At 41.8% G+C, this 27,311-nt stretch overlaps 1 protein-coding gene across 4 annotated transcripts in view; it reads left to right on the top strand.

The window, feature by feature from the left end:
* Window positions 1-27,311, top strand: part of ttyh2 (tweety family member 2) — a 99,699-nt gene that overhangs the window by 58,972 nt on the left and 13,416 nt on the right. For all 4 annotated transcript variants that reach the window (XM_079801393.1, XM_079801392.1, XM_079801391.1 and 1 more), the window contains exons 3-6: window positions 5,003-5,114; window positions 16,049-16,269; window positions 17,446-17,541; window positions 23,394-23,466. In XM_079801393.1, the coding sequence (XP_079657519.1) occupies window positions 5,003-5,114; window positions 16,049-16,269; window positions 17,446-17,541; window positions 23,394-23,466 (502 nt within the window). The remainder of the gene's footprint in view (window positions 1-5,002; window positions 5,115-16,048; window positions 16,270-17,445; window positions 17,542-23,393; window positions 23,467-27,311) is intronic.

Here is a 27,311-nt window from a genome sequence, read left to right as displayed (position 1 = left end):
TGACATGTTGTTGCAAAGTTACTTGGGCTGCATTCACACTAGGCGTCGACGTTAACGCTTGTCATTTACTTTGAATGGGTGACGTCATGCGTTGCCGAACTGAATTACTGCATTAACAGTAATAACACTGATTGAAACTTGCGATTTTAGTCAGCTCTCCCCATTTTTATGAGAAAGCCGACATCCCTTTCTGTCCCTCTCTCTCTCCTTCCTCTCCCCAATGCAGCTACATTTTCTCATGCACTTTTTAAATCAAAGATGGATCAGGAGAATGATGCAGTTTCGCCAGAGGCATCCAGCTAATGAGAATTCACTCTTATAATTTTAATAAAGTCCCCTGTTCCAGGCCGCACACATTCTGCTGCGCGTCGTTTCGGTGTAAGACGGCACACGGCCTCAGGGCACTGTGCATTCTTTATGTGTTTGTGTTTGTGAGTGTGTCTTTATGACTCCTCACCCACTCCAAAGGCAAGAAGCTTTGGAGGAATCATTACACTTTCACATTTCCCCAGGAGTCCCACACTGTCAGTCTGAATTTAAAATCAGTCTCTACTCTTCAACTGACACAGGACAGAGAACAGATTTTACATTGCATTACTCTGCTCATTATGGTCCCAAACGTAAAGTGCAAGTTTAACACAAAGGAGGGTGGGTCAGGGACAGACTTTAAAGGGCACCCTATATTAACAATGCAATGCAGGATATGACTTCACTTCCTGTGGGGTGTTATTGACCTCATTGTCCTCTGGGGACTAATGAGCCAAATACCGAGAACAGAGATGAGCCTGGCCGTTTTGATGATATCATTCTTTCTATGTGAGATGCTTCCTGTTCCCAGTGGGGAGAAGATTGTGGCTTGGTGTGGAGGGAATGGGCTCTCACGCTAATATTCTCTGTTTCATGCCAAAGACTCATTAACTTGTTTCTCTGATATTGAAGATGGCCCGCTCAGTCATGCTTTATCTCAAATGGGTTGTATTTGGGCCATTGTCTGATTTTGAATAGCTGTTTCTGATAAATTGGTTTGGAGAAAGGACTGTTGTTTGCAGTGAAACATCATGAGTATATCTTCACCAGTGCAATATTTCAGGATATGTCAGGTCAGTTTTAATATAAAGCCCAAATAGTGGTAGAAGCTGTCTAGAACTTGCCGTTAGGATACCAGGGTGTTGTGGGTTGGTAGGTGGTTGTTTTCCAGCTCAAATTATCTCTGACATTCTAGTATCCAGATATGGCCTACTCCTTCAGTGTATGTTTTATGAGATTGTTGTCCCCTATTTCTAAGAAAGAAATACAAGTTTGAAACAACATGATGGTGAATAAAGATTATAGAGTTAAAACAAGATGCACAATTCTTCTTGATTCACAAGGAATCATTTTGGGTTGCTAAAATAGTAAGGAATGAGTTAAACGCCAAAGTTAAAGGGTTAAAAAAAAGAAAATTATCCCATAGTTTACTTGCCCTCAAGTAGGCCGCCGGAACTAGATTTGCGTATGGCTCCTACTGGAAGCCAGTGATTATAGTTTATAAAATTATGGATATTTTTCTTACAAAAACTCATCACTTCGCTTCATAAGGCCTTTATTAACCCCCTGAGCCATATGGATTACTTTTATGATGGATGGATGCACTTTTTGGAGCTTCAAAAACTGGATCTATTCACTCACATTATAAAGCTTGGAAGAGCCAAGATATGTATTAATATAACTCTGATTGTGTTTGGCTGAAAGAAGAAAGTCTTATTCACCTAGGATAGATTTAGGGTGAGTAAATTATGGGATAATTTTCATTTTTGGGTGAATGAACCCTTCAAGTGTATGGGGTCTGTTCAGAATAGTCTGTTTGACGTGATATTGTAGCCTAAATTAATGGTTAGTTCGCCCAAAAATGACAATTGTCATCAATTACTCACCCTCATTTTGTTCCAAACCCCAAAAGACTTTTGTTCATCTTCAGAACACAAATGAAAATATTATAAGATATAAGAGATTTCTGTCCTTCCATTGAAAGTCTGTTCACCTAAAACTAAATCCATATGAATCAAGTGGTTTAATCAAAGCCTTCTGAAGAGACATGATTGCTTTATATGATGAACATTTAAAGGGGTGGTAAAACACATTCTTTTGAAGGCTTGACTGTGTTTGTGGGGTGCACTGTAACATGTGTTCATGCTTCGTTTTAAAAAAAATTGCCTTATTTTTCATATATTTGACCTTTATTCTAAACTGCTCTGTCCCTCCTTGTAAAACGGTCCGATGCTTTCCGGGTTGTATGAAGCCAGTCCCTCAAAAATACGCAGTGGGCTCAGATTGGTTAGCTGGCCCAGTGTGTTGTGATTCGCTAACCGCCTAGTGCACGTTTGTCGGAAACGTCACGCCCCTTACCGGAGGCTGTGCTTTGGTCAGTATTATTAACAACGGCGTCAATAAAACCATATGAGCCCGAATCAGACCCAGAACATTTGAGTGAAGATGATCGAGCAGAACCTGTTCAGTCCTCAAGAGTAAAGACTGCGGATCTATAATGATCGCTACTGAATGGCACTTTAACTTTTGTATTTTTAGAACGATTATAGCCAAATATCTGTCGCAAGAACTAACCCGAAACGAACACTAAGCACTGGCTTTAACTAGTAAGTTAGCCAAATCACACACAGAACCATGTTTAGCAAGCCTGTAGATAAACAATACATAAAAGCTCTAATCAAAGAATCATTTACACTAATATCAGGTTCGCTGTTGAGATTTTAACGTTAGTGTTTGTAACGTTAGGTGTTCGTCGGATAACGTTAAGTATGAATGAGCATTTAACAGACTGGTTTGCAGAACAGCGTTGTCATCTGTTTACTTCCTTGCTACAACATACAACCTATTACAGGAAAACACAGCGATGAAAAATAAATCAGACTTACAGGTTGTGGCCCGTAAACAGCTTCTGTTTGTAAATCCAGCTTTCAGGACAAGCCGTTGTGCATATCCTGCTTTGAACTCGCGAAGTTTGTGGAAGTTTGTGTTGTCCTCCGTGAAATGTGCAGCGCGCGCGTCGTGCATCCACGCACCGGCAGTGTTTTTTTCACGCAGCTGACGTTGTGCAAATCTGGCATTGAAATCGCGAAGAAGGTGGATGTTTTCCTCTGTTAGATGTGCTGCAGGGAGCCCTGCGCGCGCCTGATTCCCCGCTGACTCAAACACACGTGCATATAACATGCTGTATGTTAAACGCTCTGCAACGCACCCCCGTACCAAGGAAGGCTGAACAGAGCAAGTACCCCAGACCTGCAATCCAGATGAAAATAACAGCGTTTCCTTGGCATCGCGGCAACAACACTCCAGCCTAACTATACCACAACAGCGCCGCGATACAAAATGGCCTCACCCCCCCTTATTTAATATTCTCGGAGGAGGGGTTTATGTAAATATTGAGCCTGTTGATGTCACCAACCCTGGAGGAATGTGTGTAGTCACCTACTGGCCGTTTGCTGTAGTTCTTAGAAACTGATTTCTTTAAAAGCAAATATCTCCCTTTGCTTTAAACTTTGAACGTTGTAACTTTGCAGATGTTGTTTATGCTCAAGCAGCAACATTACACGTTAGCTAAAGTTAGAATAGTGAAATCGTGGTTTACCACCCCTTTAATTTAGGCTTTTACTCCCATATAAACATTGATCAGTGAACATAAACAGAAGCTCAACCGAACTTGCTTGCCGTGATAACAGACCTCATTGGTTCTTGCGAAAGCTCAATTGTGCAGGCATGACACACAATAATGAACCTCGTTGGTTCTCGCGCATCAAGCAAGCCACCTGAGCTGCTGTTTACGAAAATGTAATTCTATTTGTTATGCATGTCCTCTGATTATTGTTTATATGTGAAATATAAATTAAACCTATTCATCATATAAAACAATCATGTCTCTTGGATTTAGATGCTCAATTCCTGTGGATTTGTGCTACAGTCTAGAGAATAGGCTTCCAATGGAGGGACAGAAATCTCTCAGATTTCATTAAAAAAAACATCTTCATTTGTTATTCCGAAGATTAACAAAGTCTTATGGATTTTAAACGACATGAAGGCGAGTAATTGTTGGTTGGGATCTGAATAATAGTAATTATATTATTGTTCTGAGCACTTGGTTATCTTTCTCTTGTTGTTCTCAGGCAGAAGGCACCATCTTTTTGTAATTTCCTCAACCCTTATGTTATTTGTGTCTGGTGAACATTAGCCTCTGGCTCAGCACGGCTCCTGCTGAATATCAAAGACCTGCATGTGGTACGCGTCGTGTGCACCACCCGTCCTACCACAGTGCCTTTATTTTCCAGTCATTTAACTTTAGATCCATATTGATCCCCTTCGGTCCACAAAGATGTTTATCTAAGCTTAGGAAACATTTTCTGACATGGCTTACTTAGTGGCTGGCTTGTCCTAGATAATGACTTGAGCTCACTACAGTGTTGTTTTTGTTAACTAAAACTATTAAAAATCGTATGTTAATGAAAAACTTAAATGAAAATTAACAATGTTGCTTTGGAAACACTTTAATATTTTTTTTATTTAAACTTATTTCAAAGATATGTAAAAAATAAAATGCTAAACAATAAAAACAAAAGCACATAAAAATGACTGAACCCTAAATTAAAATGAATTAACAAAATTAAGACTGAAATGTAAGATAATAAAATAATTAAATGTATTTATAGTAAATACTGTAATTGTATATAAATAATACTAAAATGTGCAACCCTGTATCTTTTACTTAATGTGTATACCAAGTGCATGAAGCACAATTTAGGAGCAGCTTGTGCTTGTGTAATTTCAGCTGTGAATTTTGAGTTTAAACATGGTATAATGTGCACACTTAGTGGAAGCTAAAAGCATGGTAAAACCAGCCAAATATTGAATTAAAATAATGCAAAAACTCCCTCTGCGGATTTCTGCATGTGACTATTCTGTGAGGGCCTGATGATTACAACTAATTGTAACTTTTCACCTTGTGACTTTTCAGTGTTGCCGTGGGAGTTGGTTTCTATGGAAACAGTGAAACCAATGATGGGGTGTACCAGCTGACCTATTCCCTCTACAATGCCAATCACACGCTGGCGGGAGTGGACAGTTTGGTAAGTACAAGTCCAACCACATGTACTCCTTCCAAATGCTCTAACATTATCTCTTTTCCTTCCCTGCAAATAGTTCTGCACTTTCTGTCAAAGTGTTCCTTCCAACCAAACCTCAGCCAGATGGTCCCTATTCTCAGAGTTCAGTTGTCTACTTGTGTAAAATCTTTTTTTTTTTCCTTCCTGCCGATCTGCACTGCTAAAATGTCATGGGTTCCCCCACTGAGTGCATGATTGATTTTCTGACATCCTTTGCAATAGCAAGGACACCATTGAAGATGTATGCAGTTACATGCCAATGCATGTCTCTTTGGAAAAATTTTCCTCCCGTGAACGACGTGGATCTATGTGTGTTAGAAAATGCAGACTCATTTTAGTGTGTTTCCGTGATATGGAGTGGTTGGAGAAAAAACCTCAAATTGGTTTTTACAGCCTTTTGTGTTTGTGCCTTTTGTCATTGTCCCTTTCAAGGCCCTGAAGGCTGGGGCATGAATGCAACCTAATTCATGCTTCTTCACCCAGACCTATTTATATCACTCTCCGTTTTTCTGATTCAAATGCGTAGAGCTGACAGTGACACTAAGACGCTTTAATCCTGCTTCACGCACCAATTTCATGCACTCGGTCGGGCCTTTCATGCCTCTGGTTGTGAGTTTTAGCCATTTCATTGCCTGGGGGACTGAAAGACTGCAAAATCAATGATTAGTTCACCTATTTCCCCCTTTAAAGGTGAAGTGTGTAATTTCAGCAGCAAAAGTAGTCTATCTGTCGCTCTGTCACTCGCTGTGTCTGTCGCTTGCTCTTTCTCTCGCTCGTTGTCTGTCTGCCACTTTATCTATATCTGTCTGTCGCTCTATTGTTCATTTTGTCCGTCTATCATTCTATCTATTAATCTTTCTGTTGTTCTGTCATTTTATCTCTGTCTGTCTGCCATATATACATCTGTCCATCTCTGTCTGTTGCTCGCTCTGTCTGTCTGTCACTCTCTCTCTCTCTCTCTCTCTCGCTCGCTCACTCACTCACTCTGTCTGTCGCTCTGTCTATCGCTCACTCTGTCACTTGCTTGCTCTTTCGCTCGCTCGCTCTGTCTATCTATATATCTATCTGTCTGTCTGTCATTCTATTGTTCGTTCTGTCCATCTGCCATTCTATCTATCATTCGGTCTGTTGTTCTGTCATTCCATCTCTGTCCGTCGTTCTGTTTGTCTTCCTTTATATCCATGTCTGTCTGTCGCTCGCTCTGTCTGTCACTTTGTCGGTCTCTGTCGCTCTGTCCATCTATCATTCTATCTATCATTCTGTCTGTCATTCTATCGATGTCTGTCTACCATATCTATATCTGTCCATCTGTCTTTCGTTCTTTCTGTTTGTCTGCCTATATAGCTACTCTATGTATGTCTGTCTGTCTGTCTAATGTTCTGTCTGTCTGTAGCTCTGTCTGCCGCTTGCTCTGCCGCTTGCTCTGTATGTCACTGTCTGTCGCTTGCTCGGTCTGTCGTATGCTCTCTCTGTCTGTCGCTCTCTCTGTTGCTTGCTCTGTCTGTCGCTTGCTCTCTCTGTCGCTCTGTCTGTCGCTTGCTCTCTGTCGCTCTCTCTATCTATCACTTGCTCTGTATGTCGCTTGCTCTGTCTGTCTGTCGCTCTCTCTGTCTATCACTTGCTCTGTATGTCGCTTGCTCTGTCTGTCTGTCTCTGTCTGTCGCTCTCTGTCTATCACTTGCTCTGTCTGTCGCTCTCTCTGTCTGTCTGTCGCTCTCTCTGTCTGTCGCTCTCTGTCTGTCGCTCTGTCTGTCGCTCGCTCTGTCTGTTGCTCGCTCTGTCTGTCGGTCGGTCTGTTGCTCTCTCTATTGCTTTGTCTGTCTGTCGCTCTGTCTGTCGGTCGGTCTGTTGCTCTCTCTATTGCTTGCTCTGTCTGTCTGTCGCTCTGTCTGTCGCTTGCTCTGTCTGTCGCTCTCTCTGTTGCTTGCTCTGTCTCTGTCTGTCGCTTGCTCTGTCTGTCGCTCGCTCTGTCTGTCTGTCGGTCGGTCTGTTGCTCTCTCTATTGCTTGCTCTGTCTGTCTGTCGCTCTGTCTGTCGCTTGCTCTGTCTGTCGCTCTCTCTGTTGCTTGCTCTGTCTCTCTGTCTGTCGCTCTCTCTGTTGCTTGCTCTGTCTCTGTCTGTCGCTTGCTCTGTCTGTCGCTCGCTCTGTCTGTCTGTCGGTCGGTCTGTTGCTCTCTCTATTGCTTGCTCTGTCTGTCTGTCGCTCTGTCTGTCGCTTGCTCTGTCTGTCGCTCTCTCTGTTGCTTGCTCTGTCTCTCTGTCTGTCGCTCTCTCTGTTGCTTGCTCTGTCTCTGTCTGTCTCTTGCTCTGTCTGTCGCTTGTTCTGTGTGTCGCTCTGTCTGTCGCTCTCTCTATCGCTCTCTCTATCGCTTGCTCTGTCTGTCTGTCTATTTCAGGCAATCCCAAATACTGTGGGTTTGAAGTCTATTGGACAGAAGCACAGCACTAGTGATGGCTTCATCAACCATTACCATATGTTTATTTCCAAGTGTGTGGCTGATGCATCCGTTTCTGTATAGAACTTAACAAAAAATGTATAAATTTGAGTGCAAACATTCCACAAGCTATAGATCAATAATCCACACCTGTTCAAGCTCACTTACACCTCTTGTATGAGCCTTCAGGGAGGTGTTTATGCTGTGGTTCTGAGCCGAACAGAGACTAAAGGCGCTCTGAGCATCTGCCCGCTTACACCATTGAGGAGTAGAGGATTAACTACCCATCTGCACTAATGGAGATTAATGCATCGGTTTCTGTCTCACTCTGAATTATGAAGCACACACTTGTCTGAGGTCAACTTGATCCTTTCAACACACAGACTGAGTCATCACAAGCCAAAAGGCAAAACTGACCTAGGAACTGCACTTTCGGGGGGAGGAACCAGCCATCATTTTCATTAGCATTCTGCCTAGATAAGAGTGCTGCGCTGTGAACAAAATGATGTAATGGTGCTCAGAAGGACTAGAGATGTTTTAGATATTCAGGTCATGACCTCGGATTAATGTCAACTTTCATAGCTTCAAGAATCATCAATACATTTATCTAAGCCTGCCATTAAGTAGAAGAGACCCTCCATTCTTGGATTGCTCCTCAGAGACCAATGGCACAAAGTGTCCACTGTCTGAAAACCCTCCATGCAATGCACATGATTAGCCATGAACCTTGCAACAAAGGCTTTGATGAAGTCACTTGTGAAACCTTCGACTTCCTGATTGAGGCTCTTCAATGGTTCTGCCTGCCTGAAAACAATGATTTAATTTGGCATCCATTGCACGCAGATGCTCAGCCTCACACACACATACACACACTTTTTGTTTGGAATCACTGTGCAGCCCTTTCAAAGGAGTTGAGAGAAGTAACAGACTTTTTTCTCTGGAGTGTTGAGTGGTGACTGCTTGGTTTTAGGGTTTATTGGTTCTGGGCCATAAGCTCTCCCGTTCACCCCCTCTGTGCTTGCAAATTAACTGTGTGGTTTCCTGTGGGGATCTGTTTTATGTGTATAGTGACACCTAAGGATCAACAAGGACATAAATTACTTGGTTTGAGTTACAGAAGAGGCGAACCATAGTGATTTGATACATTTAGGGGCAAATTGTCTCATGTTGTGTACACTTTATTAAATGTAATTACAAATAATATTTTGTATCTTTTCTAACAATTCATTGTTTTACTGTACTATACCTGCAAAATATATAATATGGACATTTTAAAACAGAGTTATTTAAATTTATTTTTCATTATTTGTATTATTATTTTTTCAATTTATTTTATTTATAATTTGTATTATTATTAATTCATACAGAGCCCCTAAAGGGACAATGGTGATGGGGAAAATATGAGATGGGAGGAGCAATTATATGTCAAAGGAACGTCAATCCTCTCGCAAATGTTTTGCGTTCCCCCTAGAAACTTTGCATTCACTTGAAAAACTTTTTCTCGGGTAAAAAAGTTTCTCGGGGGGGAACGCAAAACTTTTGCAAGATAACGCAAAACATTGAACAAACATTTTTTTCCCCTTCTATCTCATATTTTACCCACCACCATGTCTCTTCAGGCGCTCCGTAAATTCTCAATATTATTGTTTTACATCATGTTTTCATATTTTATTGTATTCTTCTAAAATCAGTGTCAATAAACAGCATGGTCATTGTGACAACATGCCCCCCACAAGGTCAACGTGTTAAATTAACTGTATTTTTGTAATAATTGTAGAAAGTCCAATCATTTTGTAGTCAATACAGAATAAGAATTGTTTTCGTAAAAAAAATTTTTTATGAGGGTGGCTATAATATAACCATGTCAACCCAGAGCTCTGTTGTTCCATAAATACCTTTGTTCCCTGCACGGTGTGACATGATGCAGAGCGCTGGGTCAGTTTGTACCGTCCTCTCAGCTTGTGAAGGTCACTTTTTTTTTTAATGCTTTGAATAGAATGCGGAAGATTTCTGGACTCATGCCAGCTGCTTAACCATATTATGTTTTCCTCAAATGTAACTTTATCCAGAGGTTGAATTTTGAGTGAGAAGTAGTCAGTGAAATGTTTGACAGCATTGATTAAAGTGTCACATTTGTGGACATTTCAGTCTAGTCTAAAGGCTTCAGAATGAGCCGCTCAAGAAAACCTGGAGGAAAATAGTTTGAAGGCAGAGTCTGTTTGACAGGGTTGTGATTTATAGACTACCTTTATTTTCAATCTGTGGAATGGAGGTTGACTGGGTTCCAGGTGCAGGAGTATGAGCCACTTTAGTGCTCTACATGTGTATATTAACCTGCTGTCGGCCCACGGCCCTTCACTGTCCCCTCCTGACTGTTCAAGGCACACAAAATCCTGAGTCATAACTTGCTAAACTGTTTATGGAATTGTAGCTCACTTTTTTAATTTTTTGTTTTGTTTTCTTTTCTTTTTGTTTTATTGTTAACGCTGGCAGGGAATCAGACTGTAAATCAGGTGATGATTAGCAGTTCAAATGGCAATATTTTAATATTTAGACTACACTATATTGCCAAAAGTTTTGGGACACCTACCTTTACATGCACATGAACTTTAATAACATCCCATTCTTAATCCGTAACGTTTCATACGGAGTTGGCCCACCCTTTGCAGTTATAACAGCTTCAACTCTTCTGGTAAGGCTTTCCACAAGGTTTAGGAGTGTGTTTATGGGAATTTTTGACCATTCATCGAGAAGCGAATTTGTAAGGCCAGGCACTGATGTTGGACGAGAAGGCCTGGCTCACAGTCTCCACTCAAATTCATCCCAAAGGTGTTCTGTCGGGTTGAGAGTCCAGTTCCTCCACACCAAACTCGCTCATCCATGTCTTTATGAACCTTGCTTTGTGCACTTGTGTTGGAACATGAAGGGGCCATCCCCAAACTGTTCCCACAAAGTTGGGAGCATGAAATTGTCCAAAATGTCTTGGTATGCTGAAGCATTAAGTGTTCCTTTCACTGGAACTAAGGGGCCAAGCCCGACCCCTGAAAAACAATCCCACACCATAATCTCCCCTCCACCAAACTTTACACTTGGCACAATGCAGTCAGGTAAGTACTCCTGGCAACCGCCAAACCCAGACTTGTCCATCGGATTGCCAGACAGAGAAGCGTGATTCATCACTCCAGAAAACACATCTCCACTGCTCTAGAGTCCGTTGGCGGTGTGCTTTACACCACTGCATCCGACACTTTGCATTGCACTTGGTGATGTAAGGCTTTGATGCAGCTGCTCGGCCATGGAAACCCATTCTATGAAGCTGTCTACACACTGTTCTTGAGCTAATCTGAAGGTCACACGAAGTTTGGAGGTCTGTAGCTGTTGACTGCAGAAAGTTGCCGTTGCTGACCCCCCTCTGTGATTTTACGTGGCCTACCACTTCATGGCTGAGCTGCTGTTGTTCCCAATTGCTTCCACTTTGTTATAATACCACTAACAGTTGACCGTGGAATATTTAGTTGTGAGGAAATTTCACAAATGGACTTTTTGCACAGGTGTCAACCTATCACGGCACCACGCTTGAATTCACTGAGATCCTGAGAGCAAACCATTCTTTCACAAATGTTTGTAGAAGCGTCTGCATGCCTTGATTTTATACACCTGTGGCCATGGAAGTGATTGGAACACCCCAAGTCAATGATTTGCTGGGGTGTCCCAATACTTTTGGCAATATAATGTATATTTAATAGGGTGGAACTTGAAATGTGTTAAAAGATGCAATGAATGTGTTTTTCTGAAGAGTTTTGAAAAGTTTTTGCTAGTGGTTTGTGGAAAAGTTGTGGGATGCTTACCATTTCAATCATCCCAAACACTCACTAGAAATCTCACCCAGGAAAATAAGCACAATTCTCTTGATTCTTCACACACACACATCAGTTAACTGTGAGAGACAATTGATAGAAAGTAAAAAAGACTTTTGTGGAGCTGAGAGCTGTTTATCTATCACCCATGAGGCAGTTCATCAAACGTTTGCTGAAGGTGAATTTGATTGTTGTGCTTGAGCTCCTGAGATTTTTTCCCCCTCAATGTCAGACAGGTTTTGAACCCCAAAAGCTCATGTTTCAACCCCCTGCTGCTCGAATCACATCTGATTTGTATTGTAAAACTTCCTTGTAGTCTTTGTTCCATTGCTGGTCTTTATATGTTCATCTTTGGTTCTCAGTAACTATCTTGAGAACCTCTGAACTAGTTCAACCAGAAAATCCCCAGACATTGCCACAGCCGTTATTAGAAGAAGACCTGTAAGCAGTAAGGTCATCATTCCCTTTTGTTCTCTCTCTCTCTGCTCCCTTCATGTTTTGTCTTGCACCCCCAACCAATTTAATAGAGAAATAGAAAATCATAATATCTGGATATAGGGCAGGCAGCACCACTTAGTGCTTGTGTTCCATTTCACGCTTCAACTCTCCCATTCAAATTTAATTGCAGAAGCTCCGTGCCTGCAGAAACCAGAGACAATCAATTAGAGCTGCAGCGCTGGGAGAAAAATCTCGTATCTTAACCACTTCCTCATATGCATTACATCTGTGGCTTAAGAAATACAGCTCAGATGTCTAGCGTTTGTTCATTAGCTGGATTATTGGATTACGTTCAGCTGAGATATTAAGGAATTTTTTTTTTTTTCATACAATAAAGAAAACATTCAAAATATTCAGTGCAGGGATATTTCATTTGAAACTCACAGTCACACTCAGACTTTAAACCAACCGACAAACATCAGGACTTATAAAAGGATTCAGGGGAATGCAGCGCTGTTGTGAGATCAAAGATCTTATGAAAAACGAGTCCGGTCAAACTATATAATCAATGTGGAATTGAGTTTCTCACAGCTTTGGGCATGAGATCACTACACTCTCGAGTAGTGATGTCATAACCCAAAGAAGGGCTGCTGGGAATTGAGTATTTGATTTCAGGATGTAGAGCATTTGTCTGGGAATCCCCTGATCCTGTGCTGTTTTTAGCTTTTATTGAACTTTAAAAATGCTGTATGTACATGCACAAATCTGGAAAACCTATTTGTTTTCTTTAGCTTTTAAATGATGCGTGGTTTCTGCTGTTTTTATCTGACTTGTACAGCACTTTGGTCCGTCCTCTCCTCGACAGACTGTTTTTAAATGTGATTTATAAGTAAAAGAACTAAACTATTTAATGAAGATTTTGGGTGGGTCTATGAGAGAGGACGAGGGAACACAAATTTGGTTACACACAGGCCAGTTTCTTTGTGGCTGTTTGCGCAGAAAACAGCTCTTTTTAGAGCAGGCCCTTTCCTCATGCAGTATTTTCTCACTTGCCTACTTTGACTTTTTCCATTGCCAAAATAGGAAAGAGTTTTTGTAAATAAGGAAAATGTATTTTTGTGTTCCTATTCATTCTGTGTTTTGTGTGCATGTCAGCTAGTTAAACATATTTATTGAAGTTAAATGGACAGTGACCTCCAAAAGCTTTTCAATTGAATACATTCTTACATTTTAAATTGATGATTAAAGGTTTGCAGTAATGAAAACTAAACAACCTGAAGTTGTGATTTTTCTTTTTCTTGTCAACATTTTTGTTAGATTTTTATGAATCGCATAAGAGACAGTGGTGTGTCTGTTTAGGCTGCATTTAGACTGCAGTTTTACATTCCTCCAAGTCAAGTCTATCACTTAAGGTCTTTGCACACTGAGTCCGACATTTTCGTGTTTTTTCGTATTCGTTATTCAGTGGCTCTGAATTGTCAAAACCCCTCTCAAATTTCTTTGAAAATCGAACCCAATCCGAATTTTTTTCATGACAGACGAAAGTGATAAACGTGATTGACACAATGTGAGGTCGTATTTACTTTTTAGCACATGACAATTTTGGACTCAGGGTGCGTTCACACTTGTCATGTTTGGTTCATTTAAAACGAACCCTGTTGCGATTGCTCGGTTAGTGCAGTTCATTTGAACATATGTGAACGCTGCCATCCGAACCCTGGTGAGCACCAAACAAGCGAACTGAGACAGCTAAAAAGATGGGTCTCGGTCCGCTTCCAAACGTACTCTGGTGCGGTTCGATTGATATATGAACGCAACACGGACCAAAGACATGTAAACGGACCAAAAACAGGACGTGCTGCCACAAGATGCGACGCTACAAGTCAGCTGATTTGACGATGCGGAAAGATCGGTGTATCCTAAATGAGTAGAGGGCAAACGTGGAGCAACGAGGAGGTAAAGTGCCTCATCAAGATCTTCGTTTCTGCATACAACGGAGGAAATCCTGGTGCTGTTTTGAATGTTTTGAACATTTTATGAGCTCTTCGTAAGTTCTCAGCTGCTAAAAATAAAACCATATGTGCACGCATAAAATGATCTTGTTTAATACAGCACACAGCATTGTTTTGAATGTTCAGTAAGCAAGCTCCGTCGCGAAATATACGTCATAAAAGCCAACCAATCCGGTTGTGAGCGTATCCTTTTGTTCGGTAACTTTAGGTTCGCTGTTAAAAATGCCAGTGTGAACGCTAAGCGGAACAGGACAATAGGTTTTGTTTTTGTTTTTTGGTCCGGACCAAACGAACCGAACTGCAAGTGTGAACGCACCCTCAGTGTGCAAGGACCTTTAAAGTTGCAATGAAATACACTACTGTTCAAAAGTTTGGGGTTGGTAAGATGTTATGCTGCGTTCCAGGCAGGTTTTTGAGCCCGTAAGTTACGACTTCAAACCATGACTCACGGCTTTGTAGCGTTTAGGGCTGTAATGATTTGACCAAAAATAAAAATCTTGATTAATTGAACATTTTACCTCGATTACGCTTAATGAACGATTATTTTGCTTCTTTTTTTTTTTGCTTTCCTTTTATTGCCCTCATAGTTCACTGATAAGGTTTTTACTGTAAATATTTGCTATTATTAAAGGTGGGATATTTGTTTCTAATGAAAGTGCATTTCTTTGTGATTTTAAAATACTCGAAGAAAACGGTTAACTTTCAGCAGTTATTATCTATGGGGCAGATTTCTGTTTGTTGTACATCAGATACAGATAAATTAACACAGTAGGCCTACATTTCATTTATTTGTCATACTGCCTCTATTCATTATGAAGCTGTGGTTTGTACTTCAAAGGTATTAAAATCTGCTATAACGGTTGAGTTTCTAAGCTACTTTAGTGACTTTACTTTAGTCACAGGACAGCGTTGACACCGCGTTTCTGCGCGCGATCTTCATGTGATGTGCGAGCTACGGTCTGAGTGTTTGTTTGTCACAATACATCAGGCATTAGTTCAACATAACACACATCTGATGGTGTAAAATCGCTTCAGTGTTCAAACTGGCAGGCCTTAAAACACATACAAATGACAGCTTTGTGAGGACACAGGTGAAAGTGATCTGGCTTCAGGGCGCACGCGTTATCAGAGACATGACACGGATGGCTCGGCTCTCTGTGTCACAGAAAAAAGCTCATGAGCACTGAACGGAGATGTTTTCCATATTGTTGTTTTTGAATAGTGCACAATTGCTTTAAATGTTCAAACTGGCAAGCCTTTAAACGCCTTCAGGGCTTGCGCACACGTCTCTGTGTGTGTGTCAGCGCATATAAGAACGCTGATTAATTTACCTGTATAAACTGTGTAATACATGCTATTACTATAGTAATTCCAAGCATCTATAAACAAAGATAACCGCTCCTGCATCGTTCCGTGGGTCCGCAAACTGCACTTGATGTGACAGACAGGGCGGAGTCACGTGACTAAAAGAGTTTCGATTAGTTTTCGATTAATCGTCCAGCCCTAGTAGCGTTCCAGACAAAGTCAAGCCAAACGCCGAACTGCCTGAGCACAAGGAATTGTGATAGCTAGATGTAAACAAAGCATGGCGGACCGTGTGGGGCTTATGCTCATTTACAATAATTTATTTCGCCAAAGGTGCTTACTCCTGGCTTATTTGAGGGAAACGGAGGAGATAAATTGCGCATAAGGCATAAACACCGCATCCGTAGGGGCTGCCATTGTTGTTTCGCGGGCTATGTGACGTCAGAGCGCGTAACTGGGAGTACATCGATCTTGAACGAATTCACGGGTGTGAAGTCACAGGTTTGACTGCCGTTCCAGTGCACTTTCACGGGTAGAAGGTTGGAAAAACACGTGGCATGAGTCTCTTCTGCTCACCAAGGCTGCATTTATTTGACCAAAATACAGTAAAAAAGGCAATATTGTGAAATTATTACAATTCAGTGACAGCCTTCAGTGTCACATCATCATTCAGGAATCATTCTAATATGCTTATTTGCTGCTAAAGAAACCTTTTTTTCAAGGTAATGCATCCTTGCTGAATAAAGATATGAAAGGTATTAAAAAAGCTTACCTTTTTTAATGGTAGAAAATGTCATTATAAACCCATCTTGTATTTCTGATTGCACTAACAATGATATTCACTCTCACAGGTGACGGGTACTATGGGAGGCATGCAAAGAGGCCTAAATGAACACTTGTCCCGACTGGGCGAGATCTTTGCCGCACGGGGAGACTTTGTGCAGACGCTGCAGTTCATGCAACAGATGTCAGACAACATCATTAAGCAACTACTGGGGCTTCCTGACTGGGAAAAGGCAAAAGTAGACCTGGCCGCCATAGCTGATCAGACTGCTTACGTGGAGTATTACAGGTAATTGTTGAATTTTTCCATAATGTACCTCTCCTGTATTGCATTTTCTGTGGAATGCAGGTCTGTTTTCCACCCTTGTTTTGTAGCAGGAAAAATCGTTACGAAGTATTTTGTTCTTGACTCTTGATTCTGTGGTTGAGTGAAGCGCCATAGTAGTCCATCAACTGCTAATGCATGACTGCATGTGTACAGTCTGTTTTATAGTTGCACTTAAAGTCATTTCCTTGTTTTAGACACTGTATATCACATGTTATTTACTGCTGCAGCTTCACTGCTGGTCATTCATCAAAACATCCGCCAATGCTGGTTTTATATTCCTGTCAACATTCCACATTGCAGATGACGGGTTGATAAGTGATCACGTCACAATTCTTTAGTTTAGGTTGCCAGAAAAGTTCATCTTTGATAGGAGGCATATTAATATAGCTGACATATGATCGTGATACTGTGAATGTGTCTAAGAGTAGTTTATAGGAAGAGACACGGTCATCTGTTCTCCTCTGACAACGTTTCAGTGTATGAAATATTAATACCTATAGAAGTTGTTCATCTATTATGAATTATTTTCAAAGACGGAAGAGTTCTCTGGAGTGGCCTCGCCAGCACACACACACACACACACAACAAGAATATTTTATCACTTAAAGAGTTTTGTAGCTCAGGAGAGTCTCAGTCATGTTTCACATAAGTATATAACTTAAAATGCAACCTAAAATTTCTTAGGAGAAATAAAAATGAAACAATTGTTGCCATAAAAGATGAGTGTAATGTGAATGTGGATAGCATAGCTCAGATAACTTGGTCTAGAATCTGATGAACAATGTTTGAGTTCATATTAAGCACTTAATTGTATTTTATTGCAGACTTTGGGGTCAATTTGAGAACAGTTTGAAATTCTGTTGAAATATCTTCAGAAAATCTGAGAAGCAGGATACTAAATCAAATGTCTCTATTTGGTCTATGTGAATCAACTGAGAAAATAGAGATTTCATTTGTCTTTTTGAAAATAAAACAATGCAAAATACTTTAAATTAAACACATTTTCACTCAAAAGGGCTTTTAACACTTGGCTTATGCCCAGGTTGTTGTTGTTCTAACCCCCGCTTTTAACCCTGTTTATTTTTTCATTCATTGCTTATAAAAAATGTCCGTCTGTTGGTTCCTTTTTTTCTATAGGTGGTTGACATACCTCCTGATACTAATATTGGATCTGGTCATCTGTCTTGCTGCTTGTCTGGGTCTGGCCAAACAATCCCGCTGGCTGCTCACTACGTGAGTTTAAACCTCCATTACATTACACTGATAAATACTGGAATTAAAGACATCTTTGTTTGAGTGATATTTTGTGACCTGTAATGGAACCGTTACATTTTTGAAGGCTCATAGTACAATGAACTTCAAAAGATCAAAGAAATATCAAGATATCCTTTAACATTCAGAAAAAATTCTCTCCATGACCATTTATTTCATTTTAAGGTTCAGATCGGGGATAAAAATGTGACTGTTTTGGCAAGAAAGAACTTGATTAACTTTATCTGTAGGAGAAACTTTATCTCAGGGAAGAAAACTATAAAAAATTTATGATATGACCCCCTTTAAACAAGTTAATTAAAATAAAGATCAAAGCGAAAAGAACAGCAAATAAAATGTTCTCCTCGTTCTCAAAGGATTGTCTGAAGTAATGCTGTACACCTGAAAATGTGTCGAGTTTCACTACAGTTCTCATTTAAATGACTTAAAAGGAAACTAATAAGTTAGGCATGAGTAATTGTTTAATTTATCAGCTGGATTTTACTGCATGGTATTTCTAAAGTGGAAATCATTTTGCACAGTGCATTTCTAAACAGAGAATGCCTGCTGTCATGACTCATGCTCAATATAAAGCATATAAAGTGTTCTGCAGAGATTGTTATGAGAGAGATTTTAAATTGAGCTCAGTGATGGTGTATATGGTACAAAATCATTGTTTAGAAACGGGAACAAAATCTGTGGAATAAGCTATGTCGGCCAAGAGAGGTGCTGATTTTTTTCATTTTGTCCATCCAAATTTCTTGCACACACACACACACACACACACACACACACACGCACACACACGCACACACACGCACACACACGCACACACACGCACACACACGCACACACACACACACACACACACACACACACACACACACACACAAAGCACAAACATTGCTATATTATTATAATAATAATAGTTTGTAACATTTTTATATAGGTCGTAGGTCAATGATCGACTTTGTGGTCGTTTCATCTGACCTGCGGCCGTATGTCTTGGACACTCGGGTGAAGAAAGGGGCGGAGCTGTCAACTGATCACCACCTGGTGGTGAGTTGGATTCGATGGCGGGGGAGGAAGCTGGAAAGACTCGGTAGAGCCAAGCGTACTGTAAGGGTCTGCTGGGAACGTTTGGCCGAGTCTCCTGTCAGAGAGATCTTCAACTCCTGCCTCCGGCAGAACTTCGACCGGATCCCGAGGGAGGCTGGAGATATTGAGTCCGAATGGACCATGTTCTCCACCTCCATTGTCAAAGCGGCCGCTCGGAGCTGTGGCCGTAAGGTCTCCGGTGCATGTCGAGGCGGCAATCCCCGAACCCGGTGGTGGACACAGGAAGTAAGGGATGCCGTCAAGCTGAAGAAGGAGTCCTATCGGGCCTGGTTGGCTTGTGGGACTCCTGAGGCAGCTGACACGTACCGGCAGGCTAAGCGGACTGCAGCCCGGGTGGTTGTGGAGGCAAAAACTCGGGCCTGGGAGGAGTTCGGTGAGGCCATGGAAAAGGACTATCGGCTGGCCTTGAAGAGATTCTGGCAAACCGTCCGGCGCCTCAGGAGGGGGGAAGCAGTACCCTACCAACGCTGTTTACAGTGGCGATGGGCGGCTGTTGACCTCAACTGGGGATGTCGTCGGACGGTGGAAGGAATACTTTGAGGATCTCCTCAATCCCGCCATCACGTCTTCCATTGAGGAAGCAGAGGCTGGGGGCTCAGAGGAGGACTCGTCCATCACCCAAGCTGAAGTCACCGAGGTGGTCAAGAAACTCCTCGGTGGCAAGGCACCGGGGGTGGATGAGATCCGCCCTGAGTACCTCAAGTATCTGGATGTTGTGGGGCTATCTTGGCTGACACGCCTCTGCAACATCATGTGGCGGTCGGGGACAGTGCCTCTGGGATGGCAGACCGGGGTGGTGGTCCCTCTTTTTAAGAAGGGGGACCGGAGGGTGTGTTCCAACTACAGGGGGATCACACTTCTCACCCTCCCCGGGAAAGTCTATGCCAGGGTACTGGAGAGGAGAATACGGCCGATAGTAGAACCTCGGATTCAGGAGGAACAGTCTGGTTTTCGTCCGGGCCGTGGTACACTGGACCAGCTCTATACCCTCTACAGGGTGCTGGAGGGTTCATGGGAGTTTGCCCAACCAGTCCACATGTGTTTTGTGGATTTGGAGAAGGCATTCGACTGTATCCCTCGCGGCATCCTGTGGAGGGTGCTCGGGGAGTATGGGGTCTGGGGTCCTTTGCTAAGGGCTGTCCGGTCCCTGTACGACCAAAGCAGGAGTTTGATCCGCATTGCCGGCAGTAAGTCAGACTTGTTCCCGGTGCATGTTGGACTCCGGCACCGCTGCCCTTTGTCGCCGGTTCTGTTCATAATTTTTATGGACAGAATTTCTAGGCGCAGCCAGGGGCCGGAGGGTGTCAGGTTTGGGGACCACGCGGTTTCGTCTCTGCTCTTTGCGGATGACGTTGTCGTGTTGGCCCCTTCTAACCAGGACCTTCAGCATGCACTGGGACGGTTTGCAGCCGAGTGTGAAGCGGCTGGGATGAGTATCAGCACCTCCAAATCCGAGGCCATGGTCCTCAGTCGGAAAAGGGTGGTTTGCCTACTTCAGGTTGGTGGAGAGTTCCTGCCTCAAGTGGAGGAGTTCAAGTATCTTGTTCACGAGTGAGGGGAGGATGGAACGGGAGATTGACAGACGGATCGGTGCAGCTTCTGCAGTATTGCGGTCGATGTACTGGTGGTGAAGAAAGAGCTAAGCCGTAAGGCGAAGCTCTCGATTTACCGGTCAATCTACGTTCCTACTCTCACCTATGGTCATGAGCTTTGGGTCATGACCGAAAGGACAAGATCCCGGATACAGGCGGCCGAAATGAGCTTTCTCCGCAGGGTGGCTGGGCGCTTCCTTAGAGATAGGGTGAGAAGCTCAGTCACTCGGGAGGAACTCGGAGTAGAGCCGCTGCTCCTCCACATCGAGAGGGGTCAGCTGAGGTGGCTCGGGCATCTGTTCCGGATGCCTCCTGAACGCCTTCCCGGGAAGGTGTTTCGGGCATGTCCAACCGGGAGGAGGCCCCGGGGAAGACCAAGGACACGCTGGAGGGACTATGTCTTCCGGCTGGCCTGGGAACGCCTCGGTGTACCCCCGGAAGAGCTAGAGGAAGTGTCTAGGGAGAGGGAAGTCTGGGCATCTCTGCTTAGACTGCTGCCCCCGCGACCCGGCCCTGGATAAAGCGGAAGAAGATGGATGGATGGATGGATGGATGGATGGATGGATAGTTTGTAACATTTATATAGCGCTTTTTCTAGGCACTCAAAGCGCTTTACATAGAAGGGGGGAATCTCCTCATCCACCACCAATGTGCAGCATCCACCTGGATGATGCGACGGCAGCCATATTGCGCCAGAACGCCCACCACACACCAGATTATTGGTGGAGAGGAGACAGAGTGAAGAAGCCAATCGTATGGGGATTATTAAGAGGCCATGAAGGACAGAGGCCAATGGGCAAATTTGGCCAGGATGCCGGGGTTACACCCCTACTCTTTATCGAAGGACATGCTGGGATTTTTTATGACATCAGAGAGTCAGACTTCGGTTTAACGTCTCATCCGAAGGACTGTGCTCTCTGACAGTATAGTGTCCCCATCACTATACTGGGGTGTTAGGACTCACACAGACCACAGGGTGAGCACCCCCTGCTGACCTCACTTACACCTCCTTCTGCAGCAACCTAGTTTTCCCAGTTGGTCTCCCATCCAGGTACTGACCAGACTCAGCCTTGCTTAGCTTCAGTGGGAAACCAGTCTTGGGCTACACGGTGATATGGCTGTTGGCTAAACATTGCTATACATTGCTATACATTGCTATATATTGGTTGCATCTCACCAAAACAAGGCCATTTCACCCCAAAAAATAGCTTTTTGAATATAGTCAATGGCAGTGTAATTAAATGCAGTCAAGTCAGCCTTTTGCAAATGCTGTGGGTACGTTCAAATGTACTTTTAGGGCGTTTTCACACCTGAAAGTCCGCACCAAGGTCCGAACCGAAGTTCATGTTTTGATACATTTTATACATTTGGTTAGTTTTGGTTAGGTTTCACATTGCAATTATGTGCGCACACTAAAGAACTTTACATGACATACTCGCGTCCTGTCATCATCTATGTGGGCTGCATCTTGACATTGATTGGTTTGTAAACGGACGTGCGTCTGACGTCAGCGTCTTTGACAAGAATTAATGAACAGACGCATATCGTTGCACTGGTAAACGTTGTTTTTTTTTTAACTATTTCTTTTCGTTTTGAATGGTTTTGTTTAAAAGTGGACATTTCAAGCTTTCTATACACATATTTCTCATGTCTGTGAGGCAAGTAGCCTGCTTAGTGTGGTTTATTTATGAGACGTGCTGCAGTGCAAAGCATGTGATCGTTCCCGTGCCTCTATGTCATGATTGTTGTCTGCTATGGACTTTTTGCTTTAAACCCAGGCAATTATCTGATTAAACGTTGATTAAAATTAAGATACAATTTATACAAAACGAAATTCACTTTAAAGCAAGGCTTTCTACAAAACAAAACTTAATGAAGAGCTCAAAATCATTTTTGACCTTCTGTCTTCTGACATATTGCGCATCTTTTCACTTTTCATAACTGTATAGCCTAGATGAAATGTAAAAATAACATTATAATATTTAAACAGAAACAGGAACTTCCTGACTTCCTGTAAATTGTCTGAAAGTCCGAACCATACAGAAAATGCTTTCACACTATGAAACTAACCGAACCTTTGTTCAGTTTGATCCGGACCGCCACTACCTATTTTCGTCGGACAAAATTCCGTCTGTTTGGTCCGGACCATGTTCCGGGGGAGGTTTCACACCTATAATTTTGATTTGGACCAAACTGAAAAGTCAGAAAATCCGGACCAAACAAGGTAGGTGTGAAAGGGGCCATAGTGTGATTTTGTTTTGAACACCATTTAATTTGACAAATAAAGGGACATGATTTATCATTAAACATTGTTACTTGCGGCTAATTCATTAAAATGAAATAAATAGTCGATAAAATAAATAAATAATCGTGATCAAACCTTTTCATTACCTCATCCATGAACATGATTTGTGTGTCCCGTCGGATTGATTTCCATTGGCAGTGGAGGTAAAGACAACGTTTCCCATCATTTCATCAAGCTACGCCTTTATTGTTTTGAATATGTAGTGAAAATTATATCTTGTGCCTTTAACATTTTGTTTCTAATGTGCATTATTTTCCATTAATTTTATGACAATTAAGTGCTTTAACACCCATAGGGCCAGATTTACTAACAGCTTGCGCAGTGATAAATAATCGCTGGAAAGGTCGTGGACATGGTTATTTTTGCGACTGACCTTATTGCATATGTATTTGTACGAGTTTCCCTTTCAGACGCAAAATTCATGGGAGGAGACTATTTAAGTGAATCACGCAAGATGATTTACAAAGGTTTGCGCTTGTAAATTTACTGGTGTTTGCTTTATTATTAACCGCCTAAAAAATTTCTTAAACCAGATGCTACCGGGTAGATTGCATTGGTCATTATGGAAATGATCCGGCTGCGTCTGTGTGCTTTAATTTGCGCGTCGTCAGTAGATCACACGCAGAACTGTCCACTCCCATCAGCGCTTTTATAGAATTGTGCACTCACACTAATTTGCCCTGTTTAGTAGATCTGGCCTATAGTGTTAAACTTTATTCTCAACTGGTTGCTCAGCTGGATATTACATTGGCCGTCAAGTGGCCCAGCACAGTACCAAAATTGTTTATTGTACTGTATTATTTATGGTGTGTGTGCAGGATGATGGTGTTCGGGGTTCTGACTCTTATACTGAGTTGGGCGTCTCTCGGAGCTGATGTGGCCACTGCAGTGGTGAGTATCAGCCAACAACCCTGTTGTTCAATCAGTAATTCGGTTCAGATCATTATCTGATATATGGAAAATTCAAGACAAACACATTATCAGTATTTCCTATAGCTTTCCTATAGCACAAACAGTAGAGTGTGGCGCTAGCAACGCCAAGGTCATGGGTTCGATTCCCAGGGAAAGCAAGAATTGACAAAAATGTAAAAAATGTGTACTTTGAATGCAATGTAAGTCGCTTTGGATAAAAGCGTCTGCCAAATGCATAAATGTAAATGTAAATTTCCATCCAGAACACTGCATGTCATATCATAGTGTGTATGTATCATAGTGTAATACTAGTCAACTGCTGTCTGCTTGCCTGAAGGAGGTGATACATGTCCAGTTTATTGCGTTGGATGTGGGTGTGTGTGCTATCAAAATCACTGTGGTTTATGTGTTTATTGGGAAAAGGGTAAAATCCGGCAGATTTCATTAAACCACCTCAATGAAGGAGGGGGGAAATAAAAGAAAGTGCAAGGAATGTAAAACCACAGTTGGATTTCTCTCTTTACGATTCAAACACATGGTCTCTGATCTTTTCCAGTTTAGTAAAACCAAACCTTATAAGCTTTTCATTGTACACTAATAGTTGGGTCTCAGTAAACCCCTGGGAGAGAAATCTACTTTTTTGTCCTTTTGGATATGAAAAGAAATACAATTATTTATAATTTGTCAAACGTTGAAAGCTGAGCTCCTCAAAAGCATTGTCCAAATCTCTTTTTTGCAATGCTTAATGTGACAGCATGCATTAACCTTCAGCTAAAAAGACCCAGTGACTTTTTTTGATTCAGACATTACTTCCAAAACAACATTGTGTTATGAGTTGAGTTTAGTTTATTGCAAATCAAATAAATTGCATATAATCTGGCTGTGTGGATGAGCTGTTCATAGCTTTTTTTACTTGCCTTTAGGCTCTTATTTTAGGCTCAGAACTCTGCCAAAGTTCCCAAAACACTACAGGAAAGATCTTGTAGCTCAATAAAAGCAAAGTTGTATTTCATATCCCCTCTGTTTTCCCTTTCAAACAATTTCTCTCACTCCCTCACCCACTTATTCTCCTACTCTAACTCTAATTGGCAGGTTATGAATGCATTCAAACAGCTACCCACAAACCAATTATATCCATCAAGAAAGCAAACAGTATGGAAGAATCAATAGAATCTGACAGCAGAACTTGTAGTGTGTGTGTGTGTGTGTGTGTGTGTGGAAAGAGATTTTTCTGTGTGAGAAAATACTGTTCATGTGTTATACTTATCAATCTGTTTCCAAATACACAAGTGTTTCCTGCACAGCTGTTTTCCCACCTCTGAATGTACACAGTCCAGAGCAATATATTGGCTGCAAATTCACAACCCAAGTTAAAATATATATACTGTATGTATACCAATCAGGCATAACATTATGTGAATCACACTGATTTTTTCTTTACAATGGCACCCGTTAGTGGGTGGGATATATTAGGCAGCAAGTGAACATTTTGTCCGCAAAGTTGATGTGTTAGAAGCAGGAAAAATGGGCAAGCGCAAGGATTTGAACGAGTTTGACAAGGGCCAAATTGAGATGGCTAGATGACTGGTTCAGAGCATCTCCAAAACTGCAGCTCTTGTGGGGTGTTCCCGGTCTGCAATGGTCAGTAGTATCTATCAGAAGTGGTCCAAGGATGGAACAGTGGTGAACCAGCAACAGGGTCATGGGCAGCCAAGGCTCATTGATGACCGTGGGGAGCGAAGGTTGGCCCGTGTGGTCCAATCAAACAGACGAGCTACTGTAGCTCAAATTGCTTTCAGAATACACAGTGCATCGCACGTTTGTTGCGTATGCGGCTGCATAGCCGCAGACCAGTCAGGGTGCCCATGCTGACCCCTGTCCACCGCCGAAAGCGCCAACAGTGGGTACATGGGCATCAGAGCTAGACCACGGATCAGTGGTAGAAGGTGGCCTGGTCTAGTGAATCATGTTTTCCTGTACATCATGTGGATGGCCAGGTGCACTTACCTGGGGAACACACGGCACCAGGATGCTCTATGGGAAGAAGGCAAGCCGGTGGAGGCAGTGTGATGCTTTGGGCAATGTTCTGCTGGGAAACCTTGGGTCCTGCCATCCATGTGGATGTCACTTTGACACGTATCACCTTCCTAAGCATTGTTGCAGACCATGTACACCTTTTCATGGAAATGGTATTCCCTGGTGGCTGTGGCATCTTTCAGCATGATAATGCACCCTGCCACAAATGTTAAGGTGTGTGAGTTTGCAGACTGAATTGAATATTATGAGAAAGAGAGACTGGAAAGGAATGGAAACTTTCCGTTGTGCTGTTTTCACTGTGTTAAAAAACAAACAAATATTACTTGTATAGTCTGTTTTAAACTAAAATTTGACTCATTACTGAATTATGAGCTATTGTTTAAAGAAACACCATCTACATAATGTTACTTGTAAACACTGAAATACACACTCATTAACACACCACCTGTTCTGTTTACAGATATACCGATTTATGTTTCTCTGTGTGTGACTAATTTAGTTTATACTTCCAGGTAGCAAATATTTCCCCTATCAGCTCATTAAGAGAGTAATGTGGATGTACCACCTCTTCAGCATCAGTGGACACGCTCAGTTCGCTGTAATGAACTCATCTTTCCTGCAGGCGTTAGACACAGGACGCATAGGGCTTTGATCCTGCCTTCACGACTGATGAACTAATGCATAATACAAGGTATTGAGCCTCAGGATTTCAACAGGATATGGACTTGACTGTAGACTTCCCTGCTCTGAGACAGGATGAGGCGAATGTTTTAAAGTTGATAGACGTGTATTACCGTATGAAAAAAAAAACTCTCCTAAGGAGTCGCCATGTGATAAAGGCCTGGATTTCTTTGTACCTGAGGATATATATTTCAAATATAGAAGGCAGTTGCATCATAGTAGCATCATTGATGTGGACTTTTGAAATGAGAATGTAAAGTTTGAGTTGGTTGTCACTGTTGCCACACTTTTAATGATACATTTTTTTTTAATCATTTTATTTAATTTTATTTGTTTTGCGTTTCGCATCTTTTCTGTACTGTCAATTTCTCATCTGATTTATTTGTTTTTTTGAGTCTTTTCTTGCATCGCGAGAGAAACCGCTCCTGGTGGAATGGTTCAATTATGTCATCGCTGAATGCAAATTTATTGTTGACTGAAATATATTCCTTTCACCGCCTGAGGATGTTTATGTGCAGACAGAGAGTGTGCGCTGTGTTTCTGCATGGCTGTTTTTTCCTTTGACCCACTGCTATAATGTCTATCTGCACTGCAACACACTTCCTGTTGCCTACACAGTATGTGTGAAGTCTGTGGGACTCATGTCGTACATTCCTCCCTTTTTGACAGATAGCTGTTTATTTGGACCTCTGAGTTTATTCTACAAGTCTACAACATATGAGTGTGTGTTTGCACCTGTGTATACTTCCTGTCTGTGTCGATTTATGTCCCTTCACCTATTGCACCAAAGATCCTGCAGTAAAATGAGTGTTTAGCTGAAATACAACTATACAAGCATTTTTAACTATATAATATATACATACTACTGTTCAAAAGTTTGGGGTCAGTAAGATTTTTTTGAATGAAATTAATACTTTTACTCAGCATTGATGTATTAAAAAGTATCAGTAAAGGCTTTTAAATTGTACATTTAAAATACATGCAGTTCTTTTGAACTTTCTACAAAGATATCAAGCAGCACAATTGTTTTCAACTGACAAATAATAATAATAATAATAATAAAAAAATCTTGAGCACCAAATCAGCATATTAAAATGATTTCTGAA

The sequence above is a fragment of the Gobio gobio genome, assembly GCF_949357685.1.
Source record: "Gobio gobio genome assembly, chromosome: 20".
In the NCBI taxonomy this organism is placed as follows: domain Eukaryota; kingdom Metazoa; phylum Chordata; class Actinopteri; order Cypriniformes; family Gobionidae; genus Gobio; species Gobio gobio.
The sequence above is the reverse complement of the archived record's forward strand: the minus strand, read 5'-3'. Positions and strand labels throughout refer to the sequence as shown.